The sequence below is a fragment of the Micropterus salmoides genome, unplaced genomic scaffold, assembly GCF_014851395.1.
Source record: "Micropterus salmoides isolate LMB-PRFRI ecotype aquatic unplaced genomic scaffold, ASM1485139v1 Ms_hic_scaffold_10, whole genome shotgun sequence".
Classification (NCBI taxonomy): domain Eukaryota; kingdom Metazoa; phylum Chordata; class Actinopteri; order Centrarchiformes; family Centrarchidae; genus Micropterus; species Micropterus salmoides.
Window position 1 is genome coordinate 35,042,873 of NW_024040041.1, and position 24,484 is coordinate 35,067,356.

The window sequence follows — 24,484 nt, forward strand, 5'->3', positions numbered from 1 at the left end:
TACCGTCTTCCACACATGTGCATGTGTGTGTGTGTTATGTCACAGTGCAGCACTGCATGCTGGGAGGCAGACAGGAAACAGTGACCTCTGGTGGCCATGGGGCAGCGTTACAAAATAAAAGCCCCAGCCCCTCTGTGAATGAGCCTTTTATTGGTTTTATTAAAAAGTGTTTCCACAGCGCTGATGAGTTCTACAGATGTGAGAATGTTTAAGAAGCTCAGGAACACTCTGATCCGTTTGGTGTTAGAAGTTTATTTACAGTTTGAAGACCATTTTGTCATGTAGGAAGAGAGGTGAGACAGTGACACCTGGTGGACACGAGAGGAGACACACGGAGGAAGGAGAGGAGGATGAGGAGGAGACACATGGAGGAAGGAGAGGAGGAGACACATGGAGGAAAGAGAGGAGGACGAGGAGGAGACACATGGAGGAAAGAGAGGAGGAGACACATTGAGGAAAGGGAGGAAAGAGAGGAGGAGACACATTGAGGAAAGAGAGGAGGACGAGGAGGAGACACATGGAGGAAAGAGAGGAGGAGACACATGGAGGAAAGAGAGGACGAGGAGGAGACACATGGAGGAAGGAGAGGAGGAGACACATGGAGGAAAGAGAGGACGAGACACATTGAGGAAAGAGAGGAGGACGAGGAGGAGACACATGGAGGGAGGACGAGGAGGAGACACATGGAGGAAAGAGAGAAGGAGACACATGGAGGAAAGAGAGGAGGAGACACATGGAGGAAAGAGAGGAGGAGACACATGGAGGAAAGAGAGAAGGAGACACATGGAGGAAAGAGAGGAGGACGAGGAGACATATGGAGGACGAGGAGGAGACACATTGAGGAAAGAGAGGAGGACGAGGAGAAGACACGACGAGGAGGAGACACATGGAGGAAGGAGGAGGAGACATATGGAGGACGAGGAGGAGACACACGGCGGAGCAGAGGAGCGGGTCAGATGAGCGGACTGCTGCTGAGAAACACCAGCCATCCTGTCAGGCTGAGGTCGTCTGTCTGAGGCTGAGAGGGAGAGAGAGGAGGTCACGCTTCTGATCATCTTGTGTTTTATGAAGAACTGCTGTGATGAGATGTTAAAGAGACGGTACTGGATATGTGAAGTGTGGCTGTATGAGGTACTTGTACACAGTCTGTGTATTAGAGAGTTGTACCAGCACTGAAGCTGGAGAGGGTCAGCAGCTAACGAGTTTATTGGTTCATGTGCAGCTCTGTGTTTAATATTCTCAGCTCACACAGAGCAGACCAGGTGTGTTTATGTGATGAAATACTGAAGTTCTACTGCTGATGAATTTGTTGTTCCAAAGGAAATGTTCGCCTGATGGTAGATAGATATTAAGACATTGTCTATGAAGGTTCTCTGTCATCCAGGTCATAGTTATCCAACGAAGGTTAAAGTCAAGGGCAGCTGGACTCGGTTGAAGATACTGGAAGACGTTTCGTCCCTCATCCAAAGGACTTCTTCAGTTCTGACTGGCTGGCAGGGAAACTCAGACATTAAGACGTTGATTTTTCTGGTGGGTCTTCCTTCAGGTTGCTGAAACTTGTTAGCTGCTGAGCCTCTTCAGCCTCAGTGCCGGTCCAACTCTGTTACTGCAGGTAGTACACAGACTGTGTACAAGTACCTCATACAGCCGCACTTTAACAGGTGAAGGGGACAACAATGTGCCTGCTGCCTTTAGTTCCTGTGCAGTCAGAACACATTATGCTGTCATGTGACCTGTGTAGCTGCTCAGCTCCTGGTTCTGTTACCTTCAGTCCAGATGTGTCCAGAGGTTGTCCGTCCCTTCGTACCGACAGCAGCCGGGCTCGTCCGCTGCCCGGGTACCCGTCCTCCACCTCCAGGTGACACACCAGCACAGCAGACTTCAGGTAGACCAGCAGGCGCTGGGCGGGACGCCAGTCTATGGCAAAACTGAAAACAAGATGGAGGTTAGCCTAGCTTAGCACAAAGACTGGTAGCAAACGTAAACTGTTAGCCTGGCTTGGCACACAGACTGGAAGCTGGGGGAAACTGTTAGCTTAGCTTAGCACAAAGATTGGAAGCTGAGGGAAACTGCTAGCCTAGCTTAGCACAAAGACTGGTAGCAAAGGTCAGCTGTTAGCCTGGCTTGGCACAAAGACTGGAAGCTGGGGGAAACTGTTAGCTTAGCTTAGCACAAAGATTGGAAGCTGAGGGAAACTGCTAGCCTAGCTTAGCACAAAGACTGGTAGCAAAGGTCAGCTGTTAGCCTGGCTTGGCACAAAGACTGGAAGCTGGGGGAAACTGCTAGCCTAGCTCAGCACAAAGACTGGAAGCTGGGGGAAACTGCTAGCCTAGCTCAGCACATAGACTGGAAGCTGGGGGAAACTGCTAGCCTAGCTCAGCACATAGACTGGAAGCTGGGGGAAACTTCTAGCCTAGCTTAGCACAAAGACTGGAAACTGCTAGCCTAGCTTAGCACAAAGACTGGAAGCTGGGGGAAACTGCTAGCCTAGCTAAGCAAAAAGACAGGTAGCAGAGACTGGAAGCTGGGGGAAACTGCTAGCCTAGCTTAGCACAAAGACTGGAAACTGCTAGCCTAGCTTAGCACATAGACTGGACACAGAGGGGAACTGTTAGCCTAGCTTTGCACAAAGACTGGAAGCAGGGGGAAACTGCTAGCCTAGCTAAGCAAAAACACTGGAAACTGCTAGCCTAGCTTAGCACAAAGACTGGACACAGAGGGAAACTGTTAGCCTAGCTTAGCACAAAGACTGGAAGCTGGGGAAACTGTTAGCATAGCTAAGCACAAAGACTGGAAGCAGAGGTAAACTGTTAGCCTAGCTTAGCACAAAGACTGGAAGCTGGGGGAAATGCTAGCCTAGCTTAGCACAAAGACTGGAAACTGCTAGCCTAGCTTAGCACATAGACTGGACACAGAGGGAAACTGTTAGCCTAGCTTAGCACAAAGACTGGAAGCTGGGGGAAACTGCTAGCCTAGCTAAGCAAAAAGACAGGCAGCAGAGGTCAGCTGTTAGCCTGGATTAGCACAAAGACTGGAAACTGTGGGAAACTGCTAGCCTAGCTAAGCACAAAGACTGGAAGCTGGGGGAAACTGCTAGCCTAGCTCAGCACAAAGACTGGAAGCTGGGGGAAACTGCTAGCCTAGCTCAGCACAAAGACTGGAAGCTGGGGGAAACTGCTAGCCTAGCTTAGCACAAAGACTGGAAGCTGGGGGAAACTGCTAGCCTAGCTTAGCACAAAGACTGTAAACTGCTAGCCTAGCTTAGCACAAAGACTGGACACAGAGGGAAACTGCTAGCCTAGCTTAGCACATAGACTGGACACAGAGGGGAACTGTTAGCCTAGCTTTGCACAAAGACTGGAAGCTGGGGGAAACTGCTAGCCTAGCTAAGCAAAAAGACAGGTAGCAGAGGTAAAGCCTAGCTTAGCACAAAGACTGGAAGCTGGGGGAAACTGCTAGCCTAGCTTAGCACATAGACTGGACACAGAGGGGAACTGTTAGCCTAGCTTTGCACAAAGACTGGAAGCAGGGGGAAACTGCTAGCCTAGCTAAGCAAAAAGACAGGCAGCAGAGGTCAGCTGTTAGCCTGGATTAGCACAAAGACTGGAAACTGTGGGAAACTGCTAGCCTAGCTAAGCACAAAGACTGGAAGCTGGGGGAAACTGCTAGCCTAGCTCAGCACAAAGACTGGAAGCTGGGGGAAACTGCTAGCCTAGCTCAGCACAAAGACTGGAAGCTGGGGGAAACTGCTAGCCTAGCTTAGCACAAAGACTGGAAGCTGGGGGAAACTGCTAGCCTAGCTTAGCACAAAGACTGTAAACTGCTAGCCTAGCTTAGCACAAAGACTGGACACAGAGGGAAACTGTTAGCCTAGCTTTGCACAAAGACTGGAAGCTGGGGAAAACTGGTAGCCTAGCTTAGCACAAAGACAGGAAACTTCTAGCCTAGCTTAGCACAAAGACAGGAAACTGCTAGCCTAGCTTAGCACAAAGACTGGACACAGAGGGAAACTGTTAGCCTAGCTTTGCACAAAGACAGGCAGCAGAGGTAAACTGTTAGCCTAGCTTTGCACAAAGACTGGAAGCTGGGGGAAACTGCTAGCCTAGCTTAGCACAAAGACTGGAAACTGCTAGCCTAGATTAGCACAAAGACTGGACACAGAGGGAAACTGTTAGCCTAGCTTTGCACAAAGACAGGCAGCAGAGGTAAACTGTTATCCTAGCTTAGCACAAAGACTGGAAGCTGGGGGAAACTGTTAGCCTAGCTTTGCACAAAGACTGGAAGCAGGGGGAAACTGCTAGCCTAGCTAAGCAAAAACACTGGAAACTGTTAGCCTAGCTTAGCACATAGACTGGACACAGAGGGAAACTGTTAGCATAGCTAAGCACAAAGACTGGAAGCAGAGGTAAACTGTTAGCCTAGCTTAGCACAAAGACTGGAAGCTGGGGGAAATGCTAGCCTAGCTTAGCACAAAGACTGGAAACTGCTAGCCTAGCTTAGCACATAGACTGGACACAGAGGGAAACTGTTAGCCTAGCTTAGCACAAAGACTGGAAGCTGGGGGAAACTCATTATAGAGAACTCGTCCTGCAAGTCAGTTTAGTCAGTCTCAGCAGAGTCAGCTCCTCATGACGGGTGATTATTGATTACCGATCCGACGGGTTTCAATCAGAGGTCTCGCTCATCATCACCGACTGACAGGAGAACAAACAGGAAGTGGAGGAGAACAAACAGGAAGTGGAGGCTCACCTGGATCTCAGTCCCTGGATCTCAGACAGCAGCTCAAACTGACCCATGTAGCACTGCATCACCTCCAGCAGGGCGGCGCTCAGCTCGGCCCGTCGGCCCGACATGCAGCCCTCCGCCAGACCGGCCGCGCTCCCGTTCACCTGCACACAGACACCGTCACTTTAAGAGGGGTTAACCAATCAGCAGCTGGAAACCTGTTTCAGCCTGCAGGTCTGTGATGTAATCAATCCTCAGGTGAAGCTGGATCAGTGGGCGTGGTGCTACCTGCAGTGTGAAGCGGTCGTCGTGGCTCCAGGTGACTGACAGCTTCAGCGGATCGAGCTCATTGGACGACTGGTTAGATGGGGAGCGTGGCCTGAGCTCCAAGCACAGCTCTGATTGGCTGAAGGACAGCAGATTGATCTGCATGACGTCCTGGACGGTGGAGACGTACACCTGCAGCCTGACAGGTGAACAGGAGGCGGAGTTAGTGACCAATCACAACCACCGAGCCAAGGTCACGTGACCCGATGACACTCACTCGTCTCTGAGCCGCTGCCAGCTGGTCAGCTGACTGAGCGCCGCCTCCGACTCCGCCCTCAGCTTGGTCAGCTGATGGTCACACGCCTGCAATGCATGTTGGACCTTCTGCAGAGACTCCCTCAGCTGTTCACGCTGCTGCTTCTGAAGGAGACAAGGAGACGAGAGGAGATAAGGAGAGAACATAAGGACAGGAGGCGAGAGGAGATAAGGAGAGGAAACAAGGAAAGGAGATAGGATAGAAGACAAGGAGAGGAGACGAGAGGAGATAAGGAGAGGAAACAAGGAAAGGAGATAGGATAGAAGACAAGGAGAGGACACAGGGAGAGGAGAAGGTAAGTGAAGGAGGAGACAAGGACAGGAGAAAGGAGAGAAGACAAGGAGAGGAGACAAGGAGAGGACACAGGGAGAGGAGAAGGTAAGTGAAGGAGGAGACAAGGAGACGAGAGGAGATAAGGAGAGGAGACAAGGAGACGAGAGGAGATAAGGAGAGGAGACAAGGAGAGGCGATAAGGAGAGAACATAAGGACAGGAGACTAGAGGAGATAAGGAGAGGAAACAAGGACTGGAGATAGGAGAGAAGACAAGGAGACGAGAGGAGATAAGGAGAGGAAACATGGACACGAGGAGGCAAAGAGAGGAGGGGACAAGGAGAGGAGATAAGGACATGAGGAGACGAGGAGACAACGAGACAACAAAAGGACAGGAGACGGGAAGAGATAAGGAGAGGAAACACGGACACGAGGAGATAAGGACATGAGGAGACAAGGAGAGGACACAAGGACAGGAGACGGGAGGAGATAAGGAGAGGAAACACGGACACGAGATGAGGAGAAGAGAAGATAAGGAGAGAAGGACATGAGGAGACGAGCCAGACAGATTTAAGCGGACTCCTCTCCACCTTCATAGTTTCACCCTCTGCAAGACTCATCTCCAACAAGCTTTCTGACAGCTGGAGTACCTGCAGTGGATTCTGGGTATTGTAGTAACGTAAACGTAACGCAGCTCTGACAGTTCGGGAGAATATTTGGAAAATACTTTCTTCTGCCATCAGAGACGTTTACATTTATTCATCTAGCTGACGCTTTTATCCAAAGTGACTTACAATTAATATATACACATGTCAGAGGTCGCACGCCTCTGGAGCAACGAGGGGTTAAGTGTCTTGCTCAGGGACACAATGGTGTCTCAGTGGAGGATTGAACCCGGGTCTCACATCAAAGGCATGCGTCTTCTCCACTGCGCCATCACCACAGTTAAAACCAACAATACAAACGCAGGTGACAACATGCGGAAACCCACTGAGTCTACGATTCAATGAGGGACGAGGGACCGGATCAGCCGCCTGTTACCCAGCACCACGTGACCACACTGAACTTCCTAACCGCTTCCACCCTCGCTAACTGTGGACGCCCTCCTCTCATTGGCCGTTAGTCTCCCCTCCAGCTGTTCTCGTCACCTTCTCCTGCAGCTGCCGGACCAGCTGCGTGAGTTTGTGTCGTCTGTCGTGGATCTGCTGGATTTTCTCCTGCAGAGATCTGAGCAGAGCCTCCGTCTCCTCCGTCCTGGTCCTGCTCTCCGCCTTCAGGGCCTTCCACCTGCCCCGGGCCCCGCCCTCTGACGCACACACACACAGGTACAGCAGTTAGAAGAGATGGAGCTTAAATGTCATGAAGGAAACATGCAGAGAAGCTCGTTCAGTGACGTCTTTGTTTAAATCCTGTTTACACTAAATATCTAAATCTGAAGAGGTTCAAGACTCACATACAAATAAACCTGGTAACGTCAAAACATTTTGTGTGTACTGTGTGTACTGTGTGTACTGTGTGTACCGGGCTGGGGGGGGCAGCCTTGTGTCATCAGTTGCTGGGCAGACTCCAGACCCTCCAACAGAGACATCATGGAGTCCAGAACAAACAGCTGACGCCACAGAACCTTCTGCACACGACGGCTGTCCTGAACACACAGATCAGTGTCGGTCGTTTATTTTCTGTCAAATAACCGATCGACTGATCGATTCCGCACTGAAGTCATTAAAGGTGTTAAGGTTTAATCCAAAGGTGGCGCTTCAGATTTCTTCCAGCTAACCCTAACCCTTGAAGCGACATATCAAGGCTGACCACCGGGAACTGAGGTACCTTAATGTCGCCTTTGCAGTGAAAAGGAGAATAAACATTTTATCTGTAATTGAGAGGAGTGAAATAAAGACTAAAATGATAAATATCTCTCTGCTGGTTTGAGCAGATCGACCAAAATACTCATCAAAATTACAAAAATCATATCGTTGCACATTCTGCATAGTTATTCATAGCGTGCTGCCACCACCTGGTCGTAGCCTGCACCTCCCTGTATTTATATTTATATTTCATTCAGACCTTGCACTTTCTATTATAATGTATCACATTCTGTTTTATTACTGCTCTGCATTTCGTTGCTTTGTACCAGTGACAATAAAGTTGAATCTAATCTAACTAATGAGTTAGGAAAGACTGACAGGAAGGTTAATGACTAAAATAACCAGACTTTTAGGCAAATAAAACTTGATTTAAACAAATAGTATACAGTGGACATCTGACACAGGACTATAAGACTAAAGGCTGATGAAATTAACCGCACTACGGTGCAGGGGAAATAACTTGCAGACTCCTCCCTGTGGTTGACATGACGTCTGTCTTCGGTCTGCCAGCAGCTCCGTAAACATCCTGTCCACACACTGTTGTTACTGTGCATCATCTTCCAGCTCTCTTGGTTTTATATTAAACACAATAAAAGGCAGACTGACCGTCAGGTAGGCGACCATCCGGGCTGCCTCACCACAGTCCGGCTGCTCCGGGTCTCCGTGGGGGTCCAGTAGAGCCGGATCACAGCGCTGCAGCACACTGAGACACAGAGAGAGACACAGAGAGGCAGAGACAGACAGAGACACAGACACAGGTTGAGACACAGAGACAGAGACACAGAGGCAGGGAGACAGAGGCAGGGAGACAGACACAGAGACACAGACACAGAGGCACAGACACAGAGACACAGACACAGGTTGAGACACAGAGACAGAGACACAGAGGCAGGGAGACAGAGGCAGGGAGACAGACACAGAGACACAGACACAGAGGCACAGACACAGAGACACAGAGGCAGGTGGAGACACAGAGACACAGACACAGAGGCACAGACAGGTGGAGACAGAGACACAGAGGCAGGTGGAGACAGAGACACAGAGGCAGGTGGAGACAGAGACACAGAGACAGGGAGACAGACACAGAGACAGAGGCACAGACAGGTGGAGACACAGAGACAGGTGGAGACAGAGACACAGAGGCAGGTGGAGACAGACACAGAGGCACAGAGGCACAGACAGGTGGAGACACAGAGACACAGACACAGAGGCACAGACAGGTGGAGACACAGAGACACAGACACAGAGGCAGGTGGAGACACAGAGACAGAGACACAGACACAGAGACACAGAGGCAGGGAGACAGACACAGAGACACAGACACAGAGGCAGGTGGAGACACAGAGACAGGGAGACAGAGACAGAGACACAGAGGCAGGTGGAGACAGAGACACAGAGCCAGGTGGAAACAAAGAGACACAGAGGCAGGTGGAGACAGAGACACAGAGACAGGTGGAGACAGAGACACAGGTGGAGACAGAGACACAGAGGCAGGTGGAGACACAGAGACAGGGAGACAGAGACAGAGACACAGAGGCAGGTGGAGACAGAGACACAGAGCCAGGTGGAAACAAAGAGACACAGAGGCAGGTGGAGACAGAGACACAGAGACAGGTGGAGACAGAGACACAGGTGGAGACAGAGACACAGAGGCAGGTGGAGACACAGAGACAGGGAGACAGAGACAGAGAGACAGAGACAGGTGGAGACAGAGACACAGAGGCAGGTGGAGACAGAGACACAGAGACAGGTGGAGACAGAGACACAGGTGGAGACAGAGACACAGAGGCAGGTGGAGACACAGAGAGACAGAGACAGGTGGAGACAGAGACACAGAGGCAGGTGGAGACACAGAGAGACAGAGACAGGGAGACAGAGACAGACAGAGACACAGAGACAGGTGGAGACAGAGACACAGAGACAGGTAACGTTAGAGCTCTAACAACCATCTTTACACCGTTAGCTCCGTTAGCTTCAGCTAGCTTACTAACGTTCTTTACCGCCGTTTATTCTCATGTTTTCAGCCGTTTGAGTCACAAAATCTAAACCGTGTGGACAGAAAAACCCCGTCTGACCCTGAAGTTACATCTGAAACACGCTTTAAACGCAAACATCTGGAGCTGTTCGTTAAAAACAGACACTTACGCTCGGACGTCGGCCATTTCTATTTTCAAACAACCGCGGGACCACGAGCCATCTGATTGGCCGACTGACGATGACGCCGCCGCACTTTGAGCCAATCAGGAATAATCTTTCTACAAAACTTTATTGTAAACCTTTTTGGCCAACATTAACAGTGTGGACAGTGAAAAGGCAAAATACACAGTGAGGAAAAAATTATTATTAATAATAATAAATATAAGAAACATTGTCACATACATACTTATACATATATTCACAGATTTATAATGTTCTATTTCCTTAAAAATACGTCAAAATATTTATCTTTTTTTCGAATTCAGTTTGTGAAAGAGAATAATAATAATCACATTCATCATGAAAATATCATATTTATACTTAAATACATTGAAACCAAGTGTTTAATATTTTTTAACAAAGAGGAATCATTGTATTTTATAAACCCGTAATGTCACAACGTCAAAGAGAGATTGTTTTTGTTTGTTTATTCGTCACTATTTTACAAACCAAACAATCAATCATATTCACTGAGCCACCGAACAGCGGCTGCATGCTGCTTTCCTGAGCGACGGATTAAATTTACATTTATCCATTTAGCTGACGCTTTTATCCAAAGCGACTTACAGCTGCTGTACATGTCAGAGGTCGCACGCCTCTGGAGCAGCGAGGGGTTAAATGTCTCGCTCAGGGACACGATGGTGTCTCTCACAGTAGATTCAAACCCGGGTCTCTCACACCAAAGGCATGTGTCCACACACAAAACTATACGCAGAGGGTCAATTTCACGACATGTATGTGACAATAAAGTACCTTTACCTTAGTAACTATCCCCATTTAACTAGTAACTATTGATTAGACACTAGTACTTCATTTTAGTTACTAGTAACTATTCAAATTGATGGTATCTGAACTGCTGAGCCACGTAGGGCAAAAATGTGCAATTAGTCTCTAGTAACTAATGCAGTACTTATTAGTAGCCAAAAAATAAGTACTGCTTTTATATAGCGACTAGTAGGTTTTAAGGAATAAATGTTAAAACAGCTCAAAAACCACAGCAGCAACATCCTGCTTTAAAGTATTAGCACTTTTACTGCAGGGACATTTCCCTGAGTATAAGTACTTTTACTGCAGGGACATTTCCCTGAGTGTTAGTACTGCAGTACCAGCTCTGAGTACTCCCTCCTGGTTGTACTTTTACTGCAGGAACATTTCCCTGAGTATAAGTACTTTTACTGCAGGAACATTTCACTGAGTGTTAGTACTTTTACTGCAGGGACATTTCCCTGAGTATAAGTACTTTTACTGCAGGAACATTTCACTGAGTGTTAGTACTTTTACTGCAGGAACATTTCCCTGAGTATAAGTACTTTTACTGCAGGAACATTTCCCTGAGTGTTAGTACTGCAGTACCAGCTCTGAGTACTCCCTCCTGGTTGTACTTTTACTGCAGGAACATTTCCCTGAGTATAAGTACTTTTACTGCAGGAACATTTCCCTGAGTGTTAGTACTGAAGTACCGGCTCTGAGTACTCCCTCCTGGTTGTACTTTTACTGCAGGAACATTTCACTGAGTATAAGTACTTTTACTGCAGGAACATTTCCCTGAGTATAAGTACTTTTACTGCAGGAACATTTCACTGAGTATAAGTACTTTTACTGCAGGAACATTTCCCTGAGTATAAGTACTTTTACTGCAGGAACATTTCCCTGAGTATAAGTACTTTTACTGCAGGAACATTTCCCTGAGTGTTAGTACTGCAGTACCAGCTCTGAGTACTCCCTCCTGGTTGTACTTTTACTGCAGGAACATTTCCCTGAGTATAAGTACTTTTACTGCAGGAACATTTCCCTGAGTGTTAGTACTGAAGTACCGGCTCTGAGTACTCCCTCCTGGTTGTACTTTTACTGCAGGAACATTTCACTGAGTATAAGTACTTTTACTGCAGGAACATTTCACTGAGTATAAGTACTTTTACTGCAGGCACATTTCCCTGAGTGTTAGTACTGCAGTACCGGCTCTGAGTACTCCCTCCTGGTTGTACTTTTACTGCAGGAACATTTCACTGAGTATAAGTACTTTTACTGCAGGCACATTTCCCTGAGTGTTATTACTGCAGTACCAGCTCTGAGTACTCCCTCCTGGTTGTACTTTTACTGCAGGAACATTTCCCTGAGTATAAGTACTTTTACTGCAGGAACATTTCCCTGAGTGTTAGTACTGCAGTACCGGCTCTGAGAACTCCCTCCTGGTTGTACTTTTACTGCAGGAACATTTCCCTGAGTATAAGTACTTTTACTGCAGGAACATTTCCCTGAGTGTTAGTACTGCAGTACCGGCTCTGAGTACTCCCTCCTGGTTGTACTTTTACTGCAGGAACATTTCACTGAGTATAAGTACTTTTACTGCAGGAACATTTCCCTGAGTATAAGTACTTTTACTGCAGGAACATTTCACTGAGTGTTAGTACTGCAGTACCAGCTCTGAGTACTCCCTCCTGGTTGTACTTTTACTGCAGGAACATTTCCCTGAGTATAAGTACTTTTACTGCAGGAACATTTCCCTGAGTATAAGTACTTTTACTGCAGGCACATTTCCCTGAGTGTTAGTACTGCAGTACCGGCTCTGAGAACTCCCTCCTGGTTGTACTTTTACTGCAGGAACATTTCCCTGAGTATAAGTACTTTTACTGCAGGCACATTTCCCTGAGTATAAGTACTTTTACTGCAGGAACATTTCCCTGAGTATAAGTACTTTTACTGCAGGCACATTTCCCTGAGTGTTAGTACTGCAGTACCGGCTCTGAGTACTCCCTCCTGGTTGTACTTTTACTGCAGGAACATTTCCCTGAGTATAAGTACTTTTACTGCAGGCACATTTCCCTGAGTGTTATTACTGCAGTACCAGCTCTGAGTACTCCCTCCTGGTTGTACTTTTACTGCAGGAACATTTCCCTGAGTATAAGTACTTTTACTGCAGGAACATTTCCCTGAGTGTTATTACTGCAGTACCGGCTCTGAGTACTCCCTCCTGGTTGGACTGCAGGAGAAGCAGTGTCAGAACGCGCTGCAGTGACGTCAGCTTGCAGCTGCAGTGACGTCAGCCTGCAGCTGCAGTGCATGCCTCGGCAGGTCACGTGCTCCTGTGTGTTGACTGGAGGGGGAATAAAAAAATCTGAGCAGAGCTCTGCAGCACAGCAGCTAACGGCTAACCGCGGAGCTAACCGAGAGACACACAGCGGCAGGTGTCACAGAGCACGAGCGCAGCGAGCAGACAGGTGAAAGGATGAGTTAACCTGCAGGGAGCCGCGCACGTTCACAGGTAGTATCTGTTCCACCTGGATGATGCTGCACAGACCTGCTGCTAATGCTAACACACAGCTAGCTGGTGAGCTAACTCCGCCTATCAGTAACTAGTCGTTTTAGAAACTAACGGCCCGGGATGTATCTGCGTGTATCTGCGTGTATCTGCGTGTATCTGCGGGCAGATGTTCATTGTTTTTTACTAAACTGCATTACAAGAGCTTTGCAGAGAAGCTAACGTGCTAGCTTTGCAGAGAAGCTAACGTGCTAGCTTTGCAGAGAAGCTAACGTGCTAGGTTAGCAGGCTGCAGAGATGCAGGCCGGTGCTGATGATGCTAACTGGGAGCTAACTCATCTATCTGACGATGCTGAGAATCAGAGATGAACTCGCTCCTTTTCTGGTTTAACAAACAGAACAACGGTCCCAGAAATCAGAGTTTGGGTGTTAAACAGTCTCTAGAGTCTATTTGTTAGACTAGTCCAGATTTGACAAGTCTAAGTGTAGTGGTTTTTGATGTGGACCTGGTCTGATGTGGTCTAGGAAGTCTCTGTCTTTGACACAAACTGTATAATAAAAGGATGAAACCGGCAGTTTCAGAGACTCAGTGTTCGTATAGTTCAGGTCTTTACTGTGGCCTTTGATGTAGACCTGGTCTGATGTGGAGCCGACCTGAGATCTGCTGAGCTGTGGGTCGACAGCAGTGATGTAGTGAGGCCTGAAGATGATAGACAGTCGTGTTCTTGTGGTCCACGGTGACGAGGACGAGACGTGATGCTGGACTTTATTCTGACAGGAGACAGATGTTGATCTTTATCTTCTGTCGCTCCTCGTTATGTTTAAATTCGAAGTTGCAGGGACTGATCAGAGGTGAGATCAGAGCTGAGTCCTGAGTGTTCTGCAGAGACGGGAGGCGCCACCATGAAGACAGAAGAACCTTTAAACTTGTTTCTGTCCAGCTCATCCGAGGGCGGAACATAACGAGCTGTTTGTGTTTCAGGTGATCAGCTGTTGCAGCAGGATGCCCACCCCCCCCCTCCTCCCCCACCACCAGGGGGACCCCCACCTCCCCCCACCTTCAGCCAGGTAACTACACACCATCATCATCATCATCACTCCAACACCTTCCTCATCGTCTTCTCCTGCCCGGCTCCATGTTTATCACAGATTGGGTTTATTACAGGGACGTCAGGGTACCTGTCGATACTGATACCAGTACAAGTTCTAGATAATTGATACCACAGTCAAAACAAAACAATAAATCCCATCACGCACTTCAGTATCCGCTCCTTTAATAAAAACATTGAACGTTGTAAAGAACAACTACCAGCTGTGAGAGAGAGAGAGAGAGGACGTCCAGGACGGATGAGAGGTGAGCAAACGGTTGAAATTACAACCGTCACTGTTCTTAATTAGTTAATTAAACTTTTCTTTACAATCTGTCAGGTGTGAACTGTCTCTGGGTGGCAGTGAGATTTCTGGGTTTAAAAACTAAACAGTTTTTGACGATTTAAACGGATCGTATTGACCTTTTCAGACGGTCCCTAACTCCTCCTGCAGTAACAGGAGTGTTGGACAGACACTCAGTTCTTAGAGCTGCAAACTGCATCGTCACCTTTGGTGATTTTCAGGTGATCAAACTGGGACATCTGCCTAAATTAGCTCTCCAACCGAACCAGAACTGGGAGAATTTTGACGCTGAGCTGTGAAAAGAATTGAGACTTGACTTGGACTCCAGCTCAGAGACTTGAGACTTGACTTGGACTCCAGCTCAGAGACTTGAGACTTGACTTGGACTCTAGCTCAGAGACGTGAGACTTAACTTGGACTCTAGCTCAGAGACTTGAGACTTGACTTGGACTCTAGCTCAGAGACTTGAGACTTGACTTGGACTCTAGCTCAGAGACTTGAGACTTGACTTGGACTCCAGCTCAGAGACTTGAGACTTGACTTGGACTCTAGCTCAGAGACTTGTGACTTGACTTGGACTCTAGCTCAGAGACTTGTGACTTGACTTGGACTCCAGCTCAGAGACTTGTGACTTGACTTGGACTCTTGCTCAGAGACTTGTGACTTGACCTGGACTCCAGCTCAGAGACTTGTGACTTGACTTGGACTCTAGCTCAGAGGCTTGTGACTTGACTTGGACTCTAGCTCAGAGGCTTGAGACTTGACTTGGACTCTAGCTCAGAGGCTTGAGACTTGACCTGGACTCTAGCTCAGAGGCTTGAGACTAGACTTGGACTCCAGCTCAGAGACTTGTGACTTGACTTGGACTCCAGCTCAGAGACTCGACACTTGACCTGGACTCCAGCTCAGAGACTCGACACTTGACCTGGACTCCAGCTCAGAGACTCGACACTTGACCTGGACTCCAGCTCAGAGACTCGACACTTGACCTGGACTCCAGCTCAGAGACTTGAGACTTGACTTGGACTCCAGCTCAGAGACTTGAGACTTGACTTGGACTCCAGCTCAGAGACTTGAGACTTGAGACTTGACTTGGACTCCAGCTCAGAGACTTGTGACTTGAGACTTGACTTGGACTCCAGCTCAGAGACTTGAGACTTGAGACTTGACTTGGACTCCAGCTCAGAGACTTGAGACTTGAGACTTGACTTGGACTCCAGCTCAGAGACTTGTGACTTGAGACTTGACTTGGACTCCAGCTCAGAGACTTGTGACTTGAGACTTGACTTGGACTCCAGCTCAGAGACTTGTGACTTGAGACTTGACTTGGACTCCAGCTCAGAGACTTGTGACTTGAGACTTGACTTGGACTCCAGCTCAGAGACTTGTGACTTGAGACTTGACTTGGACTCCAGCTCAGAGACTTGAGACTTGACTTGGACTCCAGCTCAGAGACTTGAGACTTGAGACTTGACTTGGACTCTAGCTCAGAGACTTGTGACTTGAGACTTGACTTGGACTCCAGCTCAGAGACTTGTGACTTGAGACTTGACTTGGACTCCAGCTCAGAGACTTGTGACTTGAGACTTGACTTGGACTCCAGCTCAGAGACTTGTGACTTGAGACTTGACTTGGACTCCAGCTCAGAGACTTGTGACTTGAGACTTGACTTGGACTCCAGCTCAGAGACTTGAGACTTGACTTGGACTCTAGCTCAGAGACTTGAGACTTGAGACTTGACTTGGACTCTAGCTCAGAGACTTGAGACTTGACTTGGACTCCAGCTCAGAGACTTGTGAGCATCCTTGGGATTTATAAGAAGGGGAATTTTTCACCACTGGTATTATATTAATTCCAGTTAGAGCAGTTTTAATTACAGACACTGGTCTGTAAATTATTAATGATCAATAATCATAACTATGCAGTCTTTGATTCCCCGTCTGCCCCCCCAGGCCAACACCAGCCCCCCCAAGCTGAGCAGAGAGGAGGCTAAAGGTCGCGGCGCTCTGCTGACGGACATCTGTAAAGGCACCCGGCTGAAGAAGGTGGCGGTGGTGAACGACCGCAGCGCGCCGCTGCTCGACAGTAAGAGCCAAACACCAAAGAGCCAAACACCTCCCACAGACCACCCATACATTCGCTTATACCAGTACCTACACCAGCAGCAGAGCCCGCCTCCACAGCAGGGGGCGCCGCCCGAGGAGCAGCAGAGGACGGCCGGAGGTCAGAGCTCCGCTCCTCCGTCACTAGAGAGTAAGACCACTAACCTTGTGTGATGTCAGAGCGCGATGCAGGAGGCAGCAGGGTCTCAGCCAGCCGCCATGTTTCCTGTCCACCAGACCGGACTGAGGACTCGGGTCCAGAACCTTTAACGTCTTTCTGAGACTAAAAGCTGCTCAGCTGGTGCTTTCAAATCTTCACAAGCGTTTAGTTTCCCGCCTCGTTAATCAAACCGCTTGTTTACAGTCAGAGTGAGAGAGGTCAGTGGAGGTGTTTCTGCTGCGGAGCAGGAAACAAGAAATCCTCCACCAGAGCCACAAGAAACCCGAAAACCAGATCTCATTCCCACGGATCTGAGATACGAGCCTGCAGGGCTGGAAGATGCAACCAAAATGTTTTCACAATACAAACTTCACATCAGTTGAAATCAATAATTATCAGGATAAACATCAAATCTTTTTTCTTCCAGGTTTAAAGTCTGATTTCTGCTCCTGAGAGAAAGTTAATGTGGTTTTAAACTTAAACAGCGGATCATTAATCTGAGGCAGAACATTCAGACAAAATCTGTTTCTACAAATGTGCACGAGGAAAATTAAATAAAATATTTTTTCCTCAACAAAATAAGTAATAATAATTAATAGAAACATTCAGTGCTGATTCGTTCATGATTCTATAGGGCTGGACAATAAAACCGATATTCAATAAATGTTTTTTATTCACTTGAGTCAAAACGAATTAGGACTTAATTTTTCTATTAACATGTTTATTTTGTTGAAGCAAAAGTGACTTAAAAAGCTTTTACTTAATTTTCCTCGTGCGTATTTGTTGAAACACATTTTGTCTGAATGTTCTGCCTCAGATTAATGATCCGCTGTTTAAGTTTAAAACCACATTAACTTTCTCTCAGGAGCAGAAATCAGACTTTAAACTTAAAGAAATAAAGATTTGATGTTTATCCTGATAACGTTGTTGGCCGAATCGTCCAGCCCTGAGATTCAAACAAATTAAATCAACCATTTATTGAACATTTGTTTGATTGTTTTTGAGGGAAATGATCTCACTGTTATTGGTTTATTGCCCGGCCCTACGAGCTCGTTCACGTGGTCACCTTGATTTACCAGCCTGGATCCTCTCCGTAGGCCGAGACTCTCACCATCTGGTTCTTCTTAAACATCAGAGTCAGAAACACCGACGAGCTCATTAACCAAACTACATTCAACATTTTGCCGGTTTTATGGTTTGACAGAGAGTTAAAGTCAGGAAGCTGCAGCCGAGGGAGCCAGAAAAACAGTTTGCACACTCGCTGTTAGTTGTTATTATTATTATTAAAATATTATCTAATTATTATAATACATTAACGGAGAGCCTCCTCAGGGGGGCGCCGCAGAGATCCTGCAGGAGGTGAAACAGTCTCTCCTGCTCCTCCTCAGAGTTTAACACACACACAGTTTGTTCATTAGGTCCAGCTGATTTTACTCTGTTCATCTCTTCCTGTTTGTTTTTGTTCCACTTTTTTCTGTCCCGCCTCGTCTGAGATGTTGATTTTGTTTGTGATTTAACGCCTCTCTCCTTTCTTATTGACGGCGATCAGCTGGAGCTGAAATATGAAATATTGAAAACATCATCTCACGGCACCACGACAGGTTAACTGTCATCAGACAGGTGGGCGGCTGGTTAGAACAGATCCTGCGGCGTCCTGCAGAGCGCCTGCTGACCTGATGATGATGATGTGTGCTGCCCACTTTCAATCCTGACCCACCTGTCAGAGTGAAGCTGATTAAAGTCGCATGTTGGAACTGTTTCCTGTCCGGCAGAAGGGATGATGAGTCGGCTGTAACAGGAAGTAGTTCCAGCATGTAACCACAAACTGTTTGGGTCAAACCGCCTCGCACGCAGCGCCACGTGTTAGCACGCTTTGCTAGTTCATTAGCATTTAATGCTTACACGCTACACCTAGCTGTAACGTTGCTATGCTAAGCTAGCTGATGTAAGGCTGCTCGGCTCACCTGCTTCCTGTTTACCTGCGGTGGAGGACGGTAACACCTGGCGGCGGGTGATCTTCCACCGGAGCCTGGTTCCACCTCGGGTCTCGTTCTGCTCGTGATAAACTCGCCGAGTCACACGAGAGATCTGCGAGCACGCCGTCAGAGCAGCCAGGTGACCACACAGGTAGCGGACGCGGCCCACGCGGCGTTAGCTACTGGATCGCTGTGGTTACAGTTTACGTTTCAGGAAGTTGGTTCCTCTCCTGTGTGGATCCTTCAGGATCTGTTTCAGAAACGCACAGAGAGGAAACAGGAAGTGGGGGTTTCTGCTGAGGTCACACCTGTGTGGTCGCTGGCTAGCTCACAGCTAACGGCTGCAGGTCGGCGGCGGTTTGACGCGAGGTGGAAGTTTGTCTGAACCAATCAGGAGAAAATGTTTGGATTGTGTTTGTGACCTCACAGCCATGAGTGATGTCATAGATGTGATGTCACAGATTATAACATGTGTCTGTTTGTCACTCATGTTGTGCTGTCGGTGATGTCATCGGAGCAGCGTGGGCGCGTAAACACTTCATTCACTTTTACCATCACACCTCACCTGAGTGTCACATTACCTGAGCTCACCTGCACCCCCCCCCCCCCCCCACCCATCACACATTTACTCATTCAGTCAGTGATGTCATCTTAGTGTCATCGTAGTGTAGTGACATCATGCTGCGGAGGCGGAGCCCTTATTCACCTGTCCAATGGTTGTGGTTCTCAGAGCCTAAAGGAGGCGGAGCAGCAACAGGGGGAGCCAATGGCAGCGCAGCAGGGAGCCCGTCAGGTTCTGTTCCACCAATCGGAGGACTGTTCACAGGCGGAGTTCCTAAACTGAGACCAGTCGGAGGTGAAGAGTTAATGAATATTAATCTATTTATTGATATTATATAAAAATGATTTATTTATATTTTAAAACTTTTATATAATTTATTTTTGTTTTTAAACCTTTCTATATTTTAAACTTTTCTATACATATTTTTAAGTTTAAACTTTAATTTATTTAAATCTTTTTGGATCTTTTTTGTACTTTAGTCCCTGTATTTATATTTCTAAATGTATTTTATTAGTATTTTTATTATTTGTAGATCACTTTGTTATTTTTTATTATACATTTTGTTTTTTATTACTTTAATATTCTTTTTTTATTGTTTTCTGAAATCATGTGAATTCATCAGTTTTTGATCGATCAGTATATTGATTATATATTTTGCAGACGGCTCCTCTGGACGTTCTCCCTCCACTCGGGGCGCAGCGCCCCGCCCCCCCAGCCATCGCCATGATGACCCAGAAAGCCCCTCCCCTCAGGCGTTGTCGCCGATGGAGACGCCTCGTTCCCAGCGTCCCTCGCTGCCCAACCTCTCCTCCTCTCACTCCTCCTCCTCCCCCTCGTCCGCCGCCTCCTCCCCCTCCTCCAGCATGAAGCACTCCTCCTCCGCCCCCCCTCCACCTCCTCCTGCCTGTCGCCGCGGTAACGCCCCCTCCCCACCCTCCTCCTATAACAGAGAGAAGCCCCTCCCCCCGACCCCTAACAACACGCCGCCCCTCCCGTCCAAACCTCCCCCGTCTCCTAGCAACAGCAGGCGCCCTCCCACCTCAGGAGGAAATACCGCGTCCTCCACCTCCTCCTCCTCTCTGGCCCCGCCCCCTCCACCTTACCGAATCACTAACGGTCCGTCAGGTGGCGGCGAGGCGGCGCCTGAGCTGCCGCAGCGCCACAACTCCCTCGGCAACAAGAGGACCGCCCCCACACCAGGAGGCCACACCCCCACCAGAGGCCACGCCCCTCCACCTCCCCCAGCCTCCCCTACCCCCTCACAACAGGGCGCCAACAGGCCGCCGCCCCCCATCAGAGAGACGCCAGGTAGAGGAGCAGGTGAGAACTCAGCTGTTTGTAGTGATGTCATCAGAAACTGGACACGGTCCAGGTGCATTATGGGAGACGTAGGATCCAGTCTTTATGGACTGAGGTCAGGATCAGATGTACTGTACTGATCTCTGGTCTCTGTCCTCAGCTCCTCCGGTCCCGGTCCAGTCCTCGGCGCTGAGGGCAGGTGGCAGAGAAGCCCCGCCCCCTCCTCCTTACAGGACACATGGTAGCCCCTCCCTCTCCTCCGACCCCCCCGCCAGAGGGAAACCTCCTCCCCCGCCAACCCGCACCCCCGCTGCTCCTCCCCCGCCTCCCCCTCCTCTTCGCAACGGACACTCCTCCTCCTCCATCATCCCTCGTTCTTTTGTCGGTGAGTCTGTTTGTCTCTTCTTTCCTCCGTCTGTCCGCCCGAAACCACAGAACAGAATCTGAGCCGGCTCGCGGCGAGACCGGCATGATGAAGTCAGACGGTCGCATGAAAACCTCCTGCTCTCTGTTGATGTGATTAAAGCTGCAGATTCGTCTCTCCGTCCTCTCGTCTCTCCGTCCTCTCGTCTCTTCTCCTTCGTCTCTTCTCCTTTGTCTCTCCGTGCTCTCGTCTCTCCGTCCTCTCGTCTCTTCTCCTTCGTCTCTTCTCCTTCGTCTCTTCTCCTTTGTCTCTCCGTCCTCTCGTCTCTCCGTCCTCTCGTCTCTTCTCCTTCGTCTCTTCTCCTTCGTCTCTCCGTCCTCTCGTCTCTTCTCCTTTGTCTCTTCTCCTTCGTCTCTTCTCCTTCGTCTCTCCGTGCTCTCGTCTTTTCTCCTTCGTCTTTTCTCCTTCGTCTTTTCTCCTTCGTCTTTTCTCCTTCGTCTCTTCTCCTTCGTCTCTCCGTGCTCTCGTCTCTCCGTGCTCTCGTCTCTTCTCCTTCGTCTCTTCTCCTTCGTCTCTCCGTGCTCTCGTCTCTCCGTCCTCTCGTCTCTTCTCCTTCATCTCTTCTCCTTCGTCTCTTCTCCTTCGTCTCTTCTCCTTCGTCTCTCCGTGCTCTCGTCTCTCCGTGCTCTCGTCTCTTCTCCTTCGTCTCTTCTCCTTCGTCTCTCCGTCCTCTCGTCTCTCCGTCCTCTCGTCTTTTCTCCTTCGTCTCTTCTCCTTTGTCTCTTCTCCTTTGTCTCTCCGTCCTCTCGTCTCTTCTCCTTTGTCTCTTCTCCTTTGTCTCTCCATCCTCTCGTCTCTCCGTGCTCTCGTCTCTTCTCCTTCGTCTCTTCTCCTTCGTCTCTCCGTGCTCTCGTCTTTTCTCCTTCGTCTTTTCTCCTTCGTCTCTTCTCCTTCGTCTCTCCGTGCTCTCGTCTCTCCGTGCTCTCGTCTCTCCGTGCTCTCGTCTCTTCTCCTTCGTCTCTTCTCCTTCGTCTCTTCTCCTTCGTCTCTCCGTCCTCTCGTCTCTTCTCCTTCGTCTCTCCGTCCTCTCGTCTCTTCTCCTTCGTCTCGTCTCTCCGTCCTCTCGTCTCTTCTCCTTCGTCTCTTCTCCTTCGTCTCGTCTCTCCGTCCTCTCGTCTCTTCTCCTTCGTCTCGTCTCTCCGTCCTCTCGTCTCTTCTCCTTCGTCTCGTCTCTCCGTCCTCTCGTCTCTTCTCCTTCGTCTCTTCTCCTTCGTCTCGTCTCTCCGTCCTCTCGTCTCTTCTCCTTCGTCTCGTCTCTCCGTCCTCTCGTCTCTTCTCCTTCGTCTCGTCTCCTTCGTCTCGTCTCTCCGTCCTCTCGTCTCTTCTCCTTCGTCTCGTCTCCTTCGTCTCGTCTCTCCGTCCTCTCGTCTCTTCTCCTTCGTCTCGTCTCCTTCGTCTCGTCTCTCCGTCCTCTCGTCTCTTCTCCTTCGTCTCTTCTCCTTCGTCTCGTCTCTTCTCCTTCGTCTCGTCTCTTCTCCTTCGTCTCGTCTCTTCTCCTTCGTCTCTTCTCCTTCGTCTCGTCTCTCCGTCCTCTCGTCTCTTCTCCTTCGTCTCGTCTCTCCGTCCTCTCGTCTCTTCTCCTTCGTCTCTTCTCCTTCGTCTCGTCTCTTCTCCTTCGTCTCTTCTCCTTCGTCTCGTCTCTCCGTCCTCTCGTCTCTTCTCCTTCGTCTCGTCTCTCCGTCCTCTCGTCTCTTCTCCTTCGTCTCGTCTCTTCTCCTTCGTCTCTTCTCCTTCGTCTCGTCTCTCCGTCCTCTCGTCTCTTCTCCTTCGTCTCTTCTCCTTCGTCTCGTCTCTCCGTCCTCTCGTCTCTTCTCCTTCGTCTCGTCTCTCCGTCCTCTCGTCTCGTCTCCTTCGTCTCGTCTCTCCGTCCTCTCGTCTCTTCTCCTTCGTCTCTCTTTCACCTCAGAGTTTGTTGGAAACTGAATTTGTCTGTTTCTCAAACCGAAGCTGGAAAATAAACTCGTCTCTTCTCCTTCGTCTCGTCTCTCCGTCCTCTCGTCTCTTCTCCTTCGTCTCGTCTCCTTCGTCTCGTCTCTCCGTCCTCTCGTCTCTTCTCCTTCGTCTCTTCTCCTTTGTCTCTCCGTGCTCTCGTCTCTTCTCCTTTGTCTCTCCGTCCTCTCGTCTCTCCGTCCTCTCGTCTCTTCTCCTTCGTCTCTTCTCCTTCGTCTCTCCGTGCTCTCGTCTCTTCTCCTTTGTCTCTCCGTGCTCTCGTCTCTCCGTCCTCTCGTCTCTTCTCCTTCGTCTCTTCTCCTTTGTCTCTCCGTGCTCTCGTCTCTTCTCCTTTGTCTCTCCGTCCTCTCGTCTCTCCGTCCTCTCGTCTCTTCTCCTTTGTCTCTCCGTCCTCTCGTCTCTCCGTCCTCTCGTCTCTCCGTCCTCTCGTCTCTTCTCCTTCGTCTCTTCTCCTTCGTCTCTCCGTGCTCTCGTCTCTCCGTGCTCTCGTCTCTCCGTGCTCTCGTCTCTCCGTCCTCTCGTCTCTTCTCCTTCGTCTCTTCTCCTTTGTCTCTCCGTGCTCTCGTCTCTTCTCCTTCGTCTCGTCTCTTCTCCTTCGTCTCGTCTCTTCTCCTTCGTCTCTTCTCCTTCGTCTCGTCTCTCCGTCCTCTCGTCTCTTCTCCTTCGTCTCGTCTCTCCGTCCTCTCGTCTCTTCTCCTTCGTCTCTTCTCCTTCGTCTCTTCTCCTTCGTCTCGTCTCTTCTCCTTCGTCTCTTCTCCTTCGTCTCGTCTCTCCGTCCTCTCGTCTCTTCTCCTTCGTCTCGTCTCTCCGTCCTCTCGTCTCTTCTCCTTCGTCTCTTCTCCTTCGTCTCGTCTCTTCTCCTTCGTCTCTTCTCCTTCGTCTCGTCTCTCCGTCCTCTCGTCTCTTCTCCTTCGTCTCTTCTCCTTCGTCTCGTCTCTCCGTCCTCTCGTCTCTTCTCCTTCGTCTCGTCTCTCCGTCCTCTCGTCTCGTCTCCTTCGTCTCGTCTCTCCGTCCTCTCGTCTCGTCTCCTTCGTCTCGTCTCTCCGTCCTCTCGTCTCTTCTCCTTCGTCTCTCTTTCACCTCAGAGTTTGTTGGAAACTGAATTTGTCTGTTTCTCAAACCGAAGCTGGAAAATAAACTCGTCTCTTCTCCTTCGTCTCGTCTCTCCGTCCTCTCGTCTCTTCTCCTTCGTCTCGTCTCTCCGTCCTCTCGTCTCTTCTCCTTCGTCTCGTCTCCTTCGTCTCGTCTCTCCGTCCTCTCGTCTCTTCTCCTTCGTCTCTTCTCCTTTGTCTCTCCGTGCTCTCGTCTCTTCTCCTTTGTCTCTCCGTCCTCTCGTCTCTCCGTCCTCTCGTCTCTTCTCCTTCGTCTCTTCTCCTTCGTCTCTCCGTGCTCTCGTCTCTTCTCCTTTGTCTCTCCGTGCTCTCGTCTCTCCGTCCTCTCGTCTCTTCTCCTTCGTCTCTTCTCCTTTGTCTCTCCGTGCTCTCGTCTCTTCTCCTTTGTCTCTCCGTCCTCTCGTCTCTTCTCCTTTGTCTCTCCGTCCTCTCGTCTCTCCGTCCTCTCGTCTCTCCGTCCTCTCGTCTCTTCTCCTTTGTCTCTCCGTCCTCTCGTCTCTCCGTCCTCTCGTCTCTTCTCCTTCGTCTCTTCTCCTTCGTCTCTCCGTGCTCTCGTCTCTCCGTGCTCTCGTCTCTCCGTGCTCTCGTCTCTCCGTCCTCTCGTCTCT

At 49.3% G+C, this 24,484-nt stretch overlaps 2 protein-coding genes across 2 annotated transcripts in view; one reads left to right on the forward strand and one right to left on the reverse strand.

Moving 5' to 3' along the window:
• Nucleotides 1–893: 893 nt before the first annotated feature.
• On the reverse strand, nt 894–9,642 carry si:dkey-225f5.4. Its single transcript, XM_038710080.1, has 9 exons — nt 9,590–9,642; nt 8,051–8,147; nt 7,101–7,224; nt 6,728–6,885; nt 5,270–5,412; nt 5,014–5,191; nt 4,750–4,889; nt 1,766–1,928; nt 894–1,018 (listed from the first exon to the last, which is right to left on the reverse strand). The coding sequence occupies exons 1-9, from the start codon at nt 9,604–9,606 to the stop codon at nt 953–955; spliced, it is 1,086 nt and encodes a 361-aa protein (XP_038566008.1). The 5' UTR covers nt 9,607–9,642; the 3' UTR covers nt 894–952.
• Nucleotides 9,643–13,605: 3,963 nt separating this feature from the next.
• The window catches only part of LOC119918189 (WAS/WASL-interacting protein family member 2-like), a 13,913-nt gene continuing 3,034 nt past the window's right edge, over nt 13,606–24,484 (forward strand). Inside the window, exons 1-6 of the mRNA XM_038738790.1 lie at nt 13,606–13,636; nt 13,882–13,967; nt 16,244–16,544; nt 19,260–19,385; nt 19,752–20,411; nt 20,551–20,775. Coding sequence (XP_038594718.1) covers nt 13,606–13,636; nt 13,882–13,967; nt 16,244–16,544; nt 19,260–19,385; nt 19,752–20,411; nt 20,551–20,775 — 1,429 coding nt within the window. The remainder of the gene's footprint in view (nt 13,637–13,881; nt 13,968–16,243; nt 16,545–19,259; nt 19,386–19,751; nt 20,412–20,550; nt 20,776–24,484) is intronic.

Excerpts from the sequence above, each read along its gene's own strand:
- si:dkey-225f5.4 (XM_038710080.1), bottom strand. Across the intron at positions 7,225-8,050 it reads GGATGGTCGCCTACCTGACG|GACAGCCGTCGTGTGCAGAA; the intron begins GTCAGTCTGCCT and ends CTGTGTGTTCAG. Across the intron at positions 5,192-5,269 it reads TGGCAGCGGCTCAGAGACGA|GCTGCAGGTGTACGTCTCCA; the intron begins GTGAGTGTCATC and ends TTCACCTGTCAG.